A 17,930-nucleotide genomic window follows, 5' to 3' on the forward strand; every position below is an offset into this window, starting at 1 on the left:
TGGTCTCAGGGTAGATGAACTCGTGGCTCATATAGACTATTAGCTCTGCAGACTAGTTTCCTTCTCTCTTTGCTCCTGACAAGTAGAGACCAACAGTTGTATCTTAGATGGCTGCTTGCAAGCTTTTAAGACCCCAGACACAAGTCACAAAAGTAGGATGCAGAAAACACTGTACTCTTTTAAAGAACTATCTATACGGGATCAATCTGACAGCAGCAACTAGAAAGATTAGATAGAAAACCTAGGGGGCAGTGAGTTTATGTTAATGGGGGAGGAACAACTCAGAAAAGGAAGGTAAGAATGGTTGCACAACTTGAAGAATGTAATCAATGTCACTGAATTATACACTTAGAAACTGTTGAATTGGTGTATATTCTCAACAATAAAAATACATAAATTATAAAAAGAATAAATAAATAAGGTCAGAGGCCTGGGAAACCTGAACTAATGCAGGCACTGAACAAAATACAGAGTAGGTAACTACTGGCTCAAAAGCAATAGAAGTTGCAGAAGAGAAGGATGTCATTTAGATAAAAATTCCACAGCTCAATCCATTAAAAAAATGACAAAATGAGCCAGCACATGACTGAGGAGAGAATACAGCTGCAAATTAGGCAGAAGGTTAAAATCTCTGGGTTGTGAACCTTTTCAAAAAACAGCATCAGTAAATACCTCTAGGGTAAACTAGGAAAAGACGGAGACTGAATTTGCATGGAACAGAGGAAAGACATGGGAGCCCACTCTCACTTACAGAGAAAGGAAAGTTGGGGCAACTCTGGGACACCATCTTATGCATTAAAGCTACAGAAAACTTGTACAGAGATAACTTCCAATGCTGGCAGGCGTGCGGCAGAGCTGACACTGGTAAACACGGAGGAAATGTACATTGGCCTGCCCTCTTTGGGACCCTCAGGCCATTAATGGCACGGCAGTAGGGGTGGCTGTTCCCTAGGGGTGGGCTCTGAGCCTCCACACAATGAAGGGGTCAAGGGAAGGGCTGAGTCAAAGACCATCTGCAGACACGATGGAAGAGCCTTCAGGATAAACACCCACCTCACCTTTGAAGTACCCAGTGAATCACAACCACGATGGATTCAAAAACGCGAATACTGCCATTGAACAGAGGACAAGAACAGATCTCAGGAAATACAAGTGGCTCAAACATGCTCAACCTCACTCATAAGAGAAATGCAGGTATAACTAGACTGACAGAACATTTCTGAAGTTATTAGGGTGGACAAAATCCAGACATTTGAGAACAAGGCCGTGGGGAAACAGGCCTCTCACGTGGCTGAAGTAGAACGGTTCACCCCGGTGGAGGGTACTCAGGCGTATCTATCAAATTTACAAATGTCGTTTTCCTCTGCCCCAGCCACTCTGGTTCTGGGGGTTTGTCCTGGTGTCAGTTTGTCACACTGTGGTAGCTTGTGTGTTGCTGTGATGCTGGAAGATATGCCACTGGTAGTGCAAATACCCAGCAGGGTTACCCGTGGTGAACGGTTTTCAGAGGAGCTTTCAGACTGACAGACTAGGAAGAAAGGCCTGGTGATCCACTCCCCTGGAGAAGGACAGGCCAAGTGCCGGTACACCCTCTCGGTGGGGCGCTACGCGGCTGTGACAGACAGCTGTGACACCCCCACACACGCGGCTGTGACAGACAGCTGTGACACCCCCACACACGCGGCTGTGACAGACAGCTGTGACACCCCCACATACACGGCTGTGACAGACAGCTGTGACACCCCCACACACGTGGCTGTGACAGCTATGACACCCCCACACACGCGGCTGTGACAGACAGCTATGACACCCCTACACACGCGGCTGTGACAGAGAGCTGTGACACCCCCACACACGCGGCTGTGACAGACAGCTGACACCCCCACACACGCGGCTGTGACAGCTGTGACACCCCCACACACGCAGCTGTGACAGACAGCTGTGACACCCCCACACACGCGGCTGTGACAGACAGCTGTGACACCCCCACACACGCGGCTGTGACAGAGAGCTGTGACACCCCCACACACGCGGCTGTGACAGCTATGACACCCCTACACACGCGGCTGACAGACAGCTGTGACACCCCCACATACGCGGCTGTGACAGACAGCTGTGACACCCCCACACACGCGGCTGTGACAGCTATGACACCCCACACACGCGGCTGTGACAGACAGCTGTGACACCCCCACACATGCGGCGGTGACAGACAGCTGTGACACCCCTACACACATGGCTGTGACAGCTATGACACCCCCACACACGCAGCTGTGACAGACAGCTGTGACACCCCCACACACACAGCTGTGACAGACAGCTGTGACACCCCTACACATGCGGCTGTGACAGCTGTGACACCCCCACACACGCGGCTGTGACAGCTATGACACCCCCACACACGGCTGTGAGACAGCTGTGACACCCCACACACGCGGCTGTGACAGACAGCTGTGACACCCCCACACACGCGGCTGTGACACCCCCACACACGCTACTGTGACAGACAGCTGTGACACCCCCACACACGCGGCTGTGACAGCTGTGACACCCCCACACACGCAGCTGTGACAGCTGTGACACCCCACACACACGGCTGTGACAGACAGCTGTGACACCCCTACACACGCGGCTGTGACAAACAGCTATGACACCCCCTACGCGCTGCAAAGGAAAGCTCTCCAGGATATACCATGAAAGTGAAAAAAAAAAAGTGCAGGACAGTGTATATATACATGACACACTACCCTGTGTTACAAAGAGAGGGAAGTCATACACATTCACAGTTGCTTACACTGGCATAAAGATACTCTAGGAGGACAAATAAAAGAGAGAAAGTGATTGGGGCAAACAACACTTAGCACCGTGTGCCTTTTTATGCTGTTTTGATAGCTGAGCCACGTGGATTTACTATTTATTCATAAAACACTTTTTAATCTGCCATAGTAATTCCATTTTTAGTCATTTGTCCCACGGAAATAATTCAAACTCACACCAAAGAGAGCCTGCATGAGAGCATTCACTGTAGCACTGTTTATAAGCACATAAACCAGGAAGCAGGCTCCATGTCGAACACTTACGGAAAAGCTTAATAAGCTGCTACAGGACACAGCAGACCATCATACGGCCGTTATGACAGATGATGCCGACCACGGACCATGTTTGTTTGGGGTTTCTGAATCATCTATTAAACAGAATCCAGTAAGCCTGTACATGGCTTGCAGCCAAAAAAGGAAACAGTTGCACTTGGCTGCTAGAAATTGTAGCTTTTCAAAACGTTTATACATTTCAATATATTATCTTATACATTTTGATATATTGTTTTGTCTGTGTTTTTAAATAGGTAAAAAGAAAGGGCGGGGTCAATAACGAAGGCCCCAGCATGGCCTCTTACTCCCTGTACTAGGTCAGACCTTCTAGAGCCTCAAGATCAAGGCCAAAGGGATCCTATGTACATCATCTGGCCTTTGACTCCATCGACATTTTGTTTCTCGCTTAAAACATTTCTTCAAGCCTTCCTACAGGCAGGGATCCTAAACTGCTGCTCAGAGCCTCCTGGCCACGGGCAGATCAAGGTCAGCTTGACAGTCAGTCCATGACCCCGTCCCCACCGCCCCTGTGCTCCTGCTCTGGGCCAGGACCAGCTCTGTAGGGGGACCGCTACCCTCAGGGGAAGACAGATGGGGGGGCCCCATCCAGTGTCAGCTGATCAGGGGTCGCCCTGAGCATCTGGGTGAGATCACCTGTCCAGTGATGTTGGCAGGATGGCCCCCAGGGGAGAACACCACACCAGAGGCACGAAGGCTGGAGAGAACTCGGCGTGTTCCCAAAACTGTGGCTCAGGAGTGGGGCATGGGGACAGGGCATGAGGTAGGAGCTTGGTCTCTATTCTGTGGGCACAGGGAACCCATGGGGGTACAGAGGGGCTGCGAGAGAGGGCAGGGGGCAGCAGATAGACATGTGCCAACACTGAAGGGCCCCGAAGGGAGCCACTTGTCCCCAACAGGGACACAGAGGCCAAGGAGGGACTTGTCGAAATGGCCTGGTGACTCCTGTGGTTAACAGGGGCTGACACAGAAGGATGGGGGGGAATGGAGGGGTGCTAATCCTTGTGATGACCTCTGGGCAGGAGGGGCATGGCCTAGGGAGGGGACAACGGTGTTGACCTAGGGCAGCCCAGCCCCTCACCGCCCACTGCCCCCACCACCACCCCCACCACCACCCCCACCCTGGCCCCCAGTGTCCGGCGCTCCTGACATCATGAGGAACAGCACGACGGGGATGATGTACATCCACTGTGGGCAGAGAGCAGACAGGAGCACAGACAAACGGACACAGACACAGGGAGAGAGAGGAGGATGTGAGTGTCAGCATCGTTCTGCCCAGACCCCAGGCCCCGGGGTAAGAGGTAGGTGTGGGGACCGGCATGGGGGAGGCCACGTGAGGGGGGCCCAGGTCCCCTACATCACTACAGGCAGGGTAGGGTGTGGGAGGGTGGGGGGGGTCCTCACTCAGGCCTCCTGCGGTGGCGGTGCGGGCCCCGGGGCAGCAGGACGCAGGGCTGTGAGCAACACGGCCCCCCCCAGGATGAGGTGCCACTGAGAAGGGAGGGGGTGACACGTCAGGGCAGCCTCAGGGCCTGCGGCCATCGGGTGGGTGGGGGACCCTTGGATGGGGGACCCTCAGACAAGGCCGCAGCCTCCCCTGGGTCTCAGTTTCCCCACAGTGTGGTTATTCCTGTTGTCCTGACCTCAGGCTGGCAGTCAGCACCCAGCACGCACAGGGCAGTGGGGCTCAGTGTCCTGGGCTCAGCAACCTGCCACCCACCCTTGCCCACTCTGCCTCCTAGCTGGTCCTTGCCCACAGCCTGGCCCTGGTCTCCATTCTCAGGTGACCAGCACCTCAGACAAGACCGGCCACTCCCAACTTGCCCACCCTCCATCCCCCCCAGCCCTCTGCCCACTAGGCCTCCTGGGCCTTTGAGCTGCTTCTGGAAGCACAGTCCCTACCCCCCAGCTCAAGGTGGCCTCCTGGGCCCCAGCACTCCCAAGTGCCCCACACTCGGCCACAGTCTCCCAGGCTCCCCCAGTCCTGGCCCTTTTCTGCTCTCCAGCTGCCCAACTTTCCTGACCCCCTTTCCCAACCCCCCCTTCCTCCTGCCAAACCCCCCACCTGCCTTTCAAATCTCTCAGCCCATCCCATCCCTTACAGCCTCACGTGCCCCCAGCTCAGGCCTCCTTCGCCCCCACCAGGCCCTCATCCCAGCCTCCCCATGGTCTCCTGTCAGCGCCTAGAGCCTACCTATGCCTCCCCTCCTCACAGCCATCACACAGCCCTTCCTCCAAACAAGTCCCCACTTGAGAGACTGGGATGCCTGTGCCTCCCCTTACACTCCCCCCCAGTGTCCACACCTCCCCCCTCAAGCCTCTCTTGTTCCTAGCACCATCCAGCTCCCCAGCTGGCAGGCTGCTGAACTGGGACATTCCAGAGCTTTTTTTGTGGGGGGGCCGCTGACAGGGGCTGGGGACCACAGCCCTCCCCCCAGCTCCATGCGGGCCTAGATCAGGAAGGGGCGAGAAGGGACACGATGAGCCCTGCACTCAGGAGATCTGGAGGGTAAGAGACAGGACCCCAAGGGCCACGGGGGAGGAAAGGGCAAAGGGCCCAGCCACCTGGGCCTGCAGAAGGGGCAGAGGGGCGGGGGAACCACACTCACATATTTAGCAAAAAAAGACTTCTGCTCCTGAGGGTTCTTGGCCTTCTGGGCCTGCTCCATCTCCAGGCGCTCGATGAAGGCTGCTGTCTCAGGGCTGGACAGAAGGACAGAAGGGCTGGTGAGGGGCCAGCAGGGCAGGTGGAAGGAAGAGGTGCACGGGTGGTGAGATCCTGCGGTAGCAGGAGGAGTCATGGGAGGAAGCCAGTCCTCTGGGCGCTCACCCTGGAGCAGTGGTGGGCGGCTGCAGCTGCACTGTGGTGTTGAACAGCTCCAGGTCCACGTCTTCCACCTCGTAGCCGCGGCAGCCCCCGGGCAGTGTCACCACCGACACACCCACCACATTGCCAACCACGTCCACATGCAGGGTCAGCTGGTCTGAGAGGTGTGACTCCACCAGGGAGCACTGCGGGGGGGGGGGTGCGGGACGTCAGGGAGGCTAAGGGGCTGCTGCCCAGGCCACATCCCCTCCCCCAGGGCCCCCAAAGCACCTTAAGCACCTCTCAAACCCTTCCATGGCTCCTGCCACCCTCAGGCACAAGCCCACGCTTGCTAGCCTTGCCTGGGCCCCCATTATGCCCATGCTGCCTCCACTGAGGCCCCAGGCACCCTGGTTGCCCCCTCCGCCCCGCCGGGAGGTCCTCAGTGGTGGGGCCAGCTCCCTGTCCTCTGCCCAGTGGAGGCAGGAACAGTGGGACTGGATGGAGGCAGACAGGAGGAACGAGGAGGGGTCTTGGTCCTCGTCACTGACTCACCGCAGGGACAAAGGAGGAGACATAGCCGCCAGCTTCTGGGCCCTCAGGGGCCCCGGGTCGCCGTGGGACCCGGACCCGGTAGAGGCCATTCAGGGCTGCCACATCCTACAGGGAGGGCAGAGGGAGGGTGGTGAGAGGGACGGTGCCCAGCCCCCACAGGCCTTGGTGACCACTGGGCCCCCTGCAGGAAGACTGTCCCAGGCTCAACCAACTAGCATCCCTCACCCCTGGCCCAGCAACCTGAGTCTGCCCAGGACTCTTCCTGCTGGCGTGGCCCAGCCAGTGAGGGAGGCTGGAGCAGCAGAGGCCACCCCACCTGATGACAGCCATAAGAGGAGAACAAAGCCCAGCAATGGAGTGAGGCAAGGTCTAAGGACGCCATTCACGTACCTGGATCCAGCCGCACCTGACACTAACCCCATTCCTGAACTCTACAATTACATGGGCCAATAAATTTTCCTTGAAGCTTAAGCCAGTTTAAAAAACTCCCAGTACGAAGGCCAAAGCCAAAGGTACTTTCCCACACAAGGCAGGATCCTCTCGCCCTCTGCTGGGTGCCCACAGTCTCCAAGGCCCCTGAGACTCCACCCTCGTCAGGCACTGGGCCAGGGCTTATACATCCAACTTCCATAGCAAGCCAGGGGCCCTCCAATAAGCCATCCCCGGGCCTGGGTTGGCCAGGACCTCCTTGGACTCCAGTGCTCTGGGATGCCTGTCACAGGGCAGATCTGGCTGTGGTGTGTGTGTCTGGGGCTATCTGTCCCACCAGGCTGGGAGCTCTCGGGGCACAGCCCTGGGCTGACTCATCTCCACCCGCCATCCCCACCCAGGGCCAGGCACATGGGGTCCTGCCATCACCTGACAGTTCAACCAGAGCACTGGCCCGAGATGGGTTGACCCCCCCACACAGCTCCCAGGCTGGAGGACAGAGACACAGACGACCACGCAATGATGGCTGTGAGCTGTGCCAAAGAGTCAGTAGGTACCAGGTGGGACAGGTGGGTTGAGGCAGACCACCCCCAACATCCTCCACAGCGAAGGCACCACTGAACAGGGGCTACCAGGACGAAACCCATGTCTCCCAGCCTTCCTTCCGGCTGCCTCTGGCCCACGGCAAAGTGGATGGGAACGAAGCAGCTTTGGCACACTCACTAAAAGACGGCTGTTCCCCTCTGTTCCCCTTCGTCCCCTCCTCTAGCCTGCTGCCTTGAGAACTGGCTGGAGCCCCCACCTCCTTGCACCACCACTAGTGGGGCCAGGCAAGGCCTGGGAGGGGGTGGTGGAGCCTTTGCTTATCTAATCATGGCTGTTAGGGGAACCTCTTCCTCCTTACAACCAAACTTCATCCTAACTGACTACAGGCAGAGGAGAGAGAGGAAGCCATGGTGTGGGGACTGTCTGGGAGGAGAGCGCAGGCAGAAGGAGCAGCACACTCAGAGGCCCTGAGGCACGCAGGCCGCAGGCTGCCCGCACTCCGGGCAGAGCATGTGGCTGCCCGGGTACTACTTGGCCCTGGGAGGATGGCTGGGGCAGAGGGTGAGGGCGCAGGTGGCATAGACAGGGAGGGAGAGGTACAGGGAGGCCGGAGGGGGCTGCTGAGAGAAACGAACGGCTAGATGTCCCCCCCATCCCAGGCCCCACCTCACCCGGAGACGGCCCCGCTCCTCCTCACTGAGCTGCCGCTGGGACAGGGACAAGGTGCCATCCTGCTGGTTCCATAGCAGCGAGCCCCGCTTCCTGAAGTGCATGGCATCATCTGTGGGGAGCCCAGGTTCAGCAGCCACCCTCCCACAGCACCCGCTGACTCCCACAGGGGCCAGGAGGCCTGGACTCCACCTTCTGCCTCACCTCTGCTCAGCAGGGACCGAGTCCCTTCCCTATCTGGAGCCTTTATTTTCCCATCTGCGGTTCAGGGACATCCCACCCTGGCCTGCCCTCCTGCCCCACAGTGCAGCCTACAGCAGGTACCTGAACTCCAAAGCTCCTAAGCCCTGCCTCTGCCTTACCAGGTGACCCAGGGAATGGTCACATAACCTCTCTGAGCCTCAAGCTTCCCTAGCTGCAAAATACGGGGTTGTGGAGCTCAGAAACTCCAACTGTTTGGCTGTCAAAATTCACAGACTTGTTCTAGGTATATGCCAGGCTCTGAGTCAGTGGGTCTGGGGAGGGCAGAGCTTTGGTGTTTGTAACAAGCGCCCAGGGGTCTGGGGCCTGAGACTCTGTTATTAGCTCTGTCAGCACTGACGCTGGGGCTCTGGGAACCTGGACACCTGAATCTTGGCTGTTTAAGTTGGGCTTTGGAGTTGGTCCCACCTCCTATTCACTTGACAAGGGACCTTGTGTGGTGTGCTTCCCCATCTGAGTCTCAGCTTCCTTTTCTGGAAAATAGGGACAACACCAACACTTACTACCTCGAATAGCTGCTGTGAGGATGCTTGAGTTTATCCGTGACAAGCAGCCAACCAGTGCAGGGCACACGGCCATTGTTGCAAAAAGCCTGCTCTGAAATGATGACTGCTGCACCGACGAGTACTCTGAAAACTTTCTGACAGCGATGCTATAGGACAGGGAAGAACTAGCCCATAAAATTTCCAAGGCTGTAATCTTTTCGGGAGCAGACTACCACATCTTTCTCCTTTGGAGCAGCTGGTGGGTTTTAACTGTCAACCCTTTGTCAGCAACAGCGCAACCAGGGCTCCCCTAACAAGGCAAAAAACCAAAACCAAACCCGTTGCCACGTTAACCTTTGCACCACCCAGGGACTCTACAACCCGTTGCCATAGAGTCGCTTCCAACTCATAGGGACCCTATAGGACAGGGTAGAACTACCCCAGAGGGTTTCCAAGGAGTGCCTGGTGGACAAGACAAAAAAAAAAAATTTTTTTTTTTCTAAAGGAGCATTTAAATGCAATGTTTGTCTTCTCCCATGCCCTCCGCTCCAGAGGAAATCTGTTAGTAAATGGACAGGCACGGAATGGCACCTGGACCGGAGTCCTGACTCCAGAGCCGGAGCCTTTTGGCGTGTGGGCGCGGACTCACCAATCTCAAATGAGTGCTCCAGCAGCAGCCCCACCGTGCCGCAGCCCTCGTTTTCTCGGCCTTCTGCCCCGGCCTGCAGGAGAAACAGGCCCAGATAAGGACCACTGAGCCCCTGGTAGGGCAGAATCCACAGACCCCAGGAACGATGTGTTAAGAACCCAAAAAACCCAGAGCCCTCGAGTCGATTCTGACTCATAGCAACCCTATAGGACAGAGTAGAACTGCCCCATAGAGTTTCCAAGGAGCGCCTGGTGGATTCGAACTGCCGACCCTTTGGCTAGCAGCTGTAGCACTTAACCACTATGCCACCAGGTTTCCGATGTGTTAAGAGAGGCCTTATTTTCATATTAACACCAACAACTGACTCTAGCCCAGGATTCCACAGGAAACTACCGTCATAAATATTCATTATCTGGGTTCCCACCCCCTCTAAACCAGACCTTCAATTTGCAGGTCATGAGTTAAAGGGCACCTTCCAGGCGGCCTCGTTTTCACCTTAACAACCCCAACAGCCTGGACCCCATCCGCTCATATAAATTAAAGATCAACACCTTCCCTTTCTCCAACTTTCAAATTTCGCCTACTTCTGTATCCTCCACAGACCTACACCCTAGTACCTGTGCAGCTTTACTTCCACAGTACAAGAATCCCGAGAGCTCAAGACTCCGCCCCAGCCACGCCCCTCATGCACATTCACGAGGCACATCTCCAATCCCTCAAGAGCGCTCCGCCTTTCTTGCATTAACCGCCCCAAAGTCTGATTGGCCAAGATACCATTGGGGCCACACTTTCTCATGTATATTCAAAAGCTGCGAATTCCCAACGTTCTTTCCCCTCGCCCCCAACCTTTCGCTTAGGAGGAGCCTCGTTTTCACCCCACCAAACGCGCAGGCACCAGGGTCCATCCGAGCCCCGCCCCTCATGCATATTCATAAGTTAAAGCCTTCCTAACGTTCCTCTCGCTTTCTCTCCCAGCCGGTGCGGTCTCGTTCCTGGCCCGGGCACTTCATCGTATGCAGAACTGCAGCCTCGCTTTCCACCATTTTTTCACTTTTTCACTCTCGGGCCTGCGCAACTTTGTTTCCACCTTAGCCGATCTCAAAGCCCAAGACCTGGATTTCCGTCGGCCCCGCCTCCTATGCACAGCCAATAAGAACTCACCCCCCGTGTCGCGGCCCCGGCCCGACAGCCGCTGCCCCGAGCCCGGCTGGGCGCTGCTGCCGCCATCAGCAAGAGCAGGAGCAGCCGAGTTGCGCCAGCGCCGGCCGCCGCCATCTCGGTGCTCTCCCACCTGTCAAAAGGCCGGTGTGAGCAGAGCGCCGCGGAGCACTGCGGGATGAACGTGCCGCATCCCCCGCCCCCGTGCGCCTGCGCGGGCTCCTGACGCCTGCGCACTGACACCGCCGGGCGAGCGAGACGTGACGTCAGCGGCGTGGTAGCCTCTTCACCCTTGTCTCCGGGCACCGCCCCTCCAGTGACGTCACCAACCCTGTCCTCCGCCTTGTGACGTCACAGAGCCCGCGTCTCCGCCCTCCCGTTTCCTCCTGGGGCTTTTCCTTCCTGTCCCCGCAGGGGGCGGGGGCGTAGCGATGAAGCGGGGCAAATCTAAGTCGGACCTCTGTGGAGCAGGTGAGGCTAGACTAGGTGGGATGGCAGGTGAGGAGCTGAACTGGGCCGAAGGGAAGGGAGTGGAGCATGGGCAGGCTCCGGGGTGGAACCAGGCCGATGAAGCGGCGGCAGAGAGCCGGGATACCACCACCCTTACCGTGGGGCGTCCCCAAGCTCAACCTATTGCTATAGACCCCGGAACTTTGCCCTTCCAGAAAGCTCCCTGGCTCCAGCCTGTCCCACGGGCCGGCCTGGCCGGCTCCAACGCCACCTTCTGAGCGGCGAATTCGACCAGCTGCGGGACTTCCCTATCTTTGAGAGCAACTTCGTGCAGGTGTGGAGCCCCGGGGACCCGTCACATACCTCAGAGCCTTGCCCTGACCCTTCACCTCATGACTTGGGAAACCCCTGCTCTCCGTGCTTCTGACCTCGCCCATAATCTCCATCTCATGGGATTCCCCATCTCCAGCTCTTGATAATATATGACCTTATGCCCTCCATACTTCCAAACCCTTTGTTTCTCTATGAATCCTGACACCTGGCTCCCTTGCTTCCCTTTATGACTCTTGACGTTTGATCCCAGGATATCTGATCCCTGCCCTGATTTTTAACTCGCCTGGTTCATGACCCTTAACCCTACCAACATTTCCAACCTTTCATCCATTCTCAATTCTGCTGCTCATCTATCCCACCTCTAACCTCTGACCCCCGGCCCCAGGTGACCCGGTTAGGAGAAGTCGCCAACAAGGTCACCATGGGAGTGGCAGCCTCCAGTCCAGCCCTGGAACTCCCAGACCTGTTGCTGCTAGCAGGCCCTGCCAAGGAGAATGGACACCTACAGCTCTTTGGGTGACTGCCCCCACCCCAGCCTCCTTCCTCAACTCTGGGCATCCTCCTCCCCTCCAACACCTCTCTTCACCCAGGCAACCCCCAGGGCCAGGAGCCTTGAATGGCTGCCAGCCTTCTCTGGGCTGCCATCCACTCCCAGGAGAACCAGCCTGAGCCATCCCCAGGGACCAAAAAACAGGGGCTAAATAGACATGAGAGGGCAGTGGTGGTTCAGTGGTGGGATTCTCGCCTTCCTTGGGGAGACCTGGTTCGATTCCTGGCCAATACCCCTCTTGCACAGCCATCACCCATCTGTCAGTGGGGGCTTGCCTGTTGTTGTGATGCTGCACAGATTACAACGGATCCTCCAGACTAAGACTGGGAAGAAAGGCCTGGTGATTGACTTCTGAAAATCAGCCAGTGGAAACTCTATGAATCCCAATCCACAACAGATGTATGGGGATGGTGCAGGACCAGGGAGTGTCTTGTTCTGCTGTGCAAGGGGTCACCATGAGTTGGGGGCTGACTGGATGGCAGTTAACAATAACAACAGATAGACACAAGGGAAACAGTCCTCAGCTATATGCTGGGAGGGGTTAGGAGAACCGGCATTTATGCTGCTCCTACTGCATCCCAAGTACCCCCTGGGCCCAGGCACACAATCTCATCTCTGATCTCATACAAGGAGCCCCACACTCCAAAGAGAGAAATTGAGGCTTAGAGAGGGGAGCCACTTGCCCAGGGTCCCACAGGGGTTAGGGCTGGGCTGGGATTCAAACCTGAGGCTCCTTGTGATTGCTAATAATTGCCAACTTCCAATTTTTGAGTTCCTGTGCCACACAGACACTGCCCTTTCAGACTTTATTTTTTATCGAAAAAGTAATATACTGCAAACACTCAAAAGTACAAAACACAGCATAAAGTCATCCTTGGCACCTGCCCACCTCCATGCCCTCTCCAGCTGCAAATAATGAAACATTTAAATAATTGAAACGTTCTGCCTGCCAGTGGTTCTCACTATACTGACCACATTTCAAAGTTAATAAGAGAGAAAAAAGAACAACAAAAAAAGATAAATACAGAAAAACAAAGACAAAAATGAAGAAAAAAGATAAAAAAAGAAAAGGAAGGAAGGAAGAAATTTGCATTGTGACACACACAAGTCAACAACCCTTTGTCTGCAATTTTGAAATCCAAAAGATTTCTTAGTAACTCACTCGGAGGCAGAATCTGATTCTGACCAGAACTAATTCACTCAAGGCACTTGGCTGCTAACCAAAAGGTCAGCAGTTCGAATCCACCAGTTGCTCCTTGGAAACCCTATGGGGCTATAGGGTTGCTGTGAGTCGGAATCGACTCTATGGCAGTGGGTTGGGTTTGGCTTTTACAAGTTAAAAGGAGTCCCTGGTGGTGCAAATGTTTAAGTGCTCAGCTGCTAATCTAAAGGTTAGATGTTCGAGTCTACCCAGGGAAGTCTCCAGAGAAAGGCCTGGAGATGTACTTGTGAAAAATCAGCCACTGAGAACCATGTGGGGCACAGTTCTGTGCTGACACACAGGGTCGCCATGAGTTGGAGTCAGCTGACTACAACTGGTTTGTAAGTTTCACAAAGCAGTACTCTATTCTGTATTCTACTGTCTAGCATTCCTTTTGTTTGAAATACTAGTGCCCCATCAATTGACCTCCCCACTCACAAGAGTACAGCTGGAAGAACACTTATGGTGGTGCTGAGGAGTGGGTGGCTTTGACCCTCTCATGAGCTCCTTAAGCACCCTGCCCTACCCTGCAAATACCAAACTGATTGCCATCAAGGTGATTCCAACTCATAGCAACCCCGTAGGACACAGAACTGCCCTGTAGGGTTTCCAAGTCTTTACAGACGCAGACTACCACATCTCTCTCCCGCGGAGCGGCTGGTGGGTTCAAACTGCCAGCCTTCTGGTTAGCAGCCAAGTGCCTAACCACTGTACCACCAGGGCTCCTTCCCTTCAAGTAAACACCTCATCAAATAAAAATGGTGCCCTTGCTCTGCAAACGCAGCCTCAAGATGCTCCCCCCGGCCCCCCAAATCTAACCAGCTTGTGGCCCCCGAGCTATTCTGATGCAGTTAAACCAGTTCCTGTTGAGTCAACTCCAACTCATCGAGATCCCCGAGTGTGCATGTGTCCAAGAGTAGAGCTGTGCTTCCTAGGGTTTTTAATGGCTGGTTTTTGGAAAGTTGTCTGCCAGACTTTTCTTCTGAGGTACCTCTGGGTAGACTTGAACCTCCAACCTTTTGGTTAGCAGCTATGTGTGTTAACCGTTTGCACCCGAGGACTCCTCTGGAGCAGTTACTGATGTTGTTAGGTGCCATTAAGTCAATTCCAACCCATAGTAATCCCATGTGACAGAGTAGAACTGCCCCCATAGGGTTTCCAAGGCTGTAATTTTGATGGAAGCAAGACTGTCAGATCTTTCTCCCTGGGAGCAACTGGAGGATTTGAACCGCCAACTTTTTGCTTAGCAGCCAAGTTCGTAATCACTGAGCGACCGGGGCTCCTGTAATTACTGATGGGCGTATATATATGTGTGTTAGACACCTACTGTATGCTACTTCCTACTCCTATTTCCTTCATAAGCACTATATGTGTACTCATATCAGCACGAGTACTGCCACCGGCACCTTTTTTCGGACATACAAGATTAATAAGCCACACCTCTTCAGGCACCATGTCCACTTCGTGCTGTTACAATGTGCCAGTGACTGGCTTGGAACAAATATTTACCTTCAAACAGCCTAGGTTCAAAACTTGGCTTCACTTCTTGTTCACTGACTTTGGCCAAGTTCCATACCTGTTTGTGCCTCGGGTTTTCTCATCTGGAAAATGGGCATAAGGGAAGAGCCCATCTCCTGAGTTAGTATTCGTAAGCACTTAGAACAGTGCCTGCCACAGAGTAAAGCACTCCGTAAATGCCACCTGTTATTCTTCCAGCAGTTGATTGAGTTGCTGGCTATCTGGTGTCACCTGGGATTATAGCCAATGGAACCCCTCCTCATTGTGGACATCCATGTGCAGAAGTCTGCGCAGGTGTGAGAGAATCTTAAGGTCATTCCTAGAGGTGGTATTGCTGGCCCACAGGGTGTGTGTTTAAGACCATTAACTGGCCTGGGTTCACATCGCAGCTGGGTGACCTCAGGCAAGTCACCCACCCTCTCTTGATTCAGTTACGTCATCTGCCTTGTTGGACCTTAAATCAAGCTCAGTGCCACACTGGGGGCCTGAGTGGTTCATTCATTCAGATATCCAACAAGTATTCATTAAGCAGAAGCCCCGGTGGCACAGTGGTTAAGCATTCAGCTGCTAACCAAAAGGTTGGCCGTTCAAACCCACCAGCTACCTGAGGGAGAAAGACGTGGCAGTCTGCTTCCGCAAAGATTACAGCCTTGGAAACCCTATGGGGCAGTTCTGCCCTGTCCTACAGGGTGGCTATGAATCAGAATCAACTCAAAGACAATGGGTTTATTTGTTGAGCACCTACTAATGTGTAGGGAACAAACTGGGCCCAGATCCCTGCCCTCAGCGAGCTTGCAGTCTACTGGGAAGGCAGACAAAATACTGAACCATTTGTTAGGCGCGGTAAGGTCCGTGGAGACATATAAGACAGGGAGGGCATGAAGGTGCCCCTTGAGGAAGACCTGAAAGAAAAGAAGGGGAAGAGCAATTCGGACAGAAGGAACAACTGGTACAAAGGTCCTGAGGCAGGTTGAGTCTGGTGTGTTTACCACTGCTTGGTGTTGTGGAGGAATGGCAAGTAATCGAGGGGAAGGCATGGGACGTGAGGTCAGAGGGGGAACCATACCTCTTGCAGGGCCATGTGGGCCACAGTGAGGACTTCGCATTTTTTCTGAGGAAGACGGAAGCCACAGAGGAGTATGAGCAGAGAAGGGGGTAGCTGACTCAGGTTTTCACAGGCATCCTCTGGTGGCCGTGTGGGGAACAGACTGGGGGTAGGAGCAGAGTCAGGGAGCCCAGTGAGGGAGCGACTGGGCGGGGCGGTGGAGGGAGCGAGAAGTGGTTGTAGTGTGGGTACATCTTGAAGATGGAGCTACCAGGGTTTGCGGAGAATTGGATCGGGCAGGATGGAGCTGGAATGGGGACACAGGAGCCCATTGGGGGTAGGGGTCAGGCACTTGGATTTGGGACGTTATGTAGCCAATGTCGATCCAACACGCAAATGGAGATTGCACGTGTGCAGTTGTATATTCTGGAGTAGAGGAGAGAGGGCCAGCAGGAGCCACAAAGGGGAGAAATCTTTGTTGTTGTTGGGTGCCGTCGAGTAAGGGACCCCGTGTGACAGTAGAACTGCCGCCATTGAGTTTCCTAGGCTGTAGTCTTTATGGGAGCAGATCGCCAAGTCTTTCTCCTGAGTAGCCTCTGGGTGGGTTTCAGCCACCAACTTTTGGTGAGCAGCCAAGCGCTTAACCATTGCGTCACCAGGGCTCCTTAGAGAAATCTTTATGTATATATATATATATATATATATATATATATATATATATATATATATATATACCCACTGCCTTCCAGTCGATTCCGACTCATAGAGAAATCTTATAGGTGAATTTAAATCCATGCCTTTGGAATAAAGCTGGAGATGGATTGAAATTCAGGAAACAACGGAATTTCTTCCAGACAGAGGAGGGGCGGGCGAGTTGGGGCGGGGGGAGGCTGGGACCCTAAGGCCACCCCTCCTGCCCGCCCAGGCTGTTCCCCTTAGAGTTTGTCCAGCTCTTCGTCCACAACGAGTGCCGCAGGCAGCTCAAGGTCAAGTTCCGCACTGGCCGTGCCTTCTACCTGCAGCTGCGGGCCCCACCTGAGACCCGCGACAGAGAGTTTGGCCAGTGGGTGCGGCTGCTCTACCGCCTTCGCTTCCACTCAGCACAGGGAGCCGTGCCCTTCACGCAGGAGGACTCGGGGCTCGAGGATGGGGAGGATGAAGAGGAAGAGGAGGACGAAGAGGAGGAGGAGGACCAGGAGGCAGCTGCAGCCCGAGAGGAGGGGAATGAGGTGAAGGGGCGGGACCAGAGGAAGCTAGAAGGCTGGAAGATGGTGGGGGTGGGGTAGTGGGTGGTTCCAGGTCGGTGGAGGGGAGAGGAGAAGGGAGCTGGGGGCCTGGACTCCTGGGTCTGGGGGAGGAGAGGACCGTGGCCTAGGTTCCAGTGTTTGAGGATAGAGGGGGCTGGAGGCCTGGACTCCTGAGTCTGAGGGGGACCTGGACTCCTGAGTCTGAGGGAGGAGGGGCTGGGGGCCCGGATGCCTGGGTCCTTGAAGTTTATAAAGCCTGAGAGTAAAGACAGCAAGATCATAAAGCAGGGCAAGGCCTACAGGGCCTTGGTGCCTCTAGCCAAAGTGGTTTTATTTTCCTACTTGGGGACACTTGGTAGCCTCTCTCCCCCGAGCTACCACAGTGGAATATAGGCAGTGACTGCCTGGGCCCTGAAGGTGTGGAGTCCACCAGGCCAGATGTCCCAGTTCCCTGTAAGGCCTGGGGGAGGGAAGAGGTAGGGCAAGAGTCCATGAAGGTGGGGGGCACTGGAACCTGTGTAGCCTCTTCCTCTCGATATACCCCTCTCCCTGCCTTTCCAGTAAATACAGAGCTCACCTCCCCACCCCCAAACTGCAGAAATATCCACAGATCCAGGCCTCTGAGATAAGCTCTCTCTCATACCCAGACTCCAGCTATGGAAACTAGACTTGACCCACAGATCTCGGAACTCTGGGGACTCTGACTCTTCCAACATCCTTTGAGAGTATGAAAGACTAAGAATGCCTTCCCTCGGGGCTGGACAGATAAATTATTAAAGTTAATAAAGATCAGCCAATTAAGAACCAACATCCAGGTCAGTGAGCAGTTTCATCATTGTCGTCGTCAGTTCAACATGGCTACCTCACTGAAGTAGCTTTTCCAGTGTGGCTGTCTCAACCTGGTCTTCACTTCACCATGTC

General features: G+C 54.8%; 2 protein-coding genes across 5 annotated transcripts; one reads left to right on the forward strand and one right to left on the reverse strand.

Annotated features, from left to right (window-relative positions):
- Positions 1-563: 563 nt before the first annotated feature.
- On the reverse strand, positions 564-10,890 carry EMC10 (ER membrane protein complex subunit 10). Of its 4 annotated transcripts, none has more exons than XM_049901339.1 (8): positions 10,669-10,890; positions 9,508-9,580; positions 8,115-8,224; positions 6,469-6,573; positions 5,938-6,119; positions 5,717-5,810; positions 4,512-4,598; positions 4,223-4,295 (listed from the first exon to the last, which is right to left on the reverse strand). In XM_049901339.1, exons 1-7 carry the CDS (start codon positions 10,780-10,782, stop codon positions 4,512-4,514), a joined length of 765 nt encoding a protein of 254 aa, XP_049757296.1. In that variant the 5' UTR covers positions 10,783-10,890; the 3' UTR covers positions 4,223-4,295. The 4 variants fall into 4 exon arrangements, with proteins under 4 accessions (XP_049757295.1, XP_049757296.1, XP_049757298.1 ...); XM_049901341.1 differs by lacking the exon at positions 10,669-10,890 and adding an exon at positions 10,463-10,594 and having other exon boundaries at positions 9,508-9,579; XM_049901340.1 differs by lacking the exon at positions 10,669-10,890 and adding an exon at positions 10,354-10,454.
- Positions 10,891-10,911: 21 nt separating this feature from the next.
- GARIN5A (golgi associated RAB2 interactor 5A) lies at positions 10,912-17,817 on the forward strand. The gene is made up of 5 exons (XM_049901342.1): positions 10,912-11,136; positions 11,331-11,449; positions 11,834-11,964; positions 16,688-16,991; positions 17,657-17,817. Exons 1-5 carry the CDS (start codon positions 11,097-11,099, stop codon positions 17,711-17,713), a joined length of 651 nt encoding a protein of 216 aa, XP_049757299.1. The 5' UTR covers positions 10,912-11,096; the 3' UTR covers positions 17,714-17,817.
- Positions 17,818-17,930: the final 113 nt, after the last annotated feature.

Source organism: Elephas maximus, chromosome 11 (genome assembly GCF_024166365.1).
Source record: "Elephas maximus indicus isolate mEleMax1 chromosome 11, mEleMax1 primary haplotype, whole genome shotgun sequence".
In the NCBI taxonomy this organism is placed as follows: domain Eukaryota; kingdom Metazoa; phylum Chordata; class Mammalia; order Proboscidea; family Elephantidae; genus Elephas; species Elephas maximus.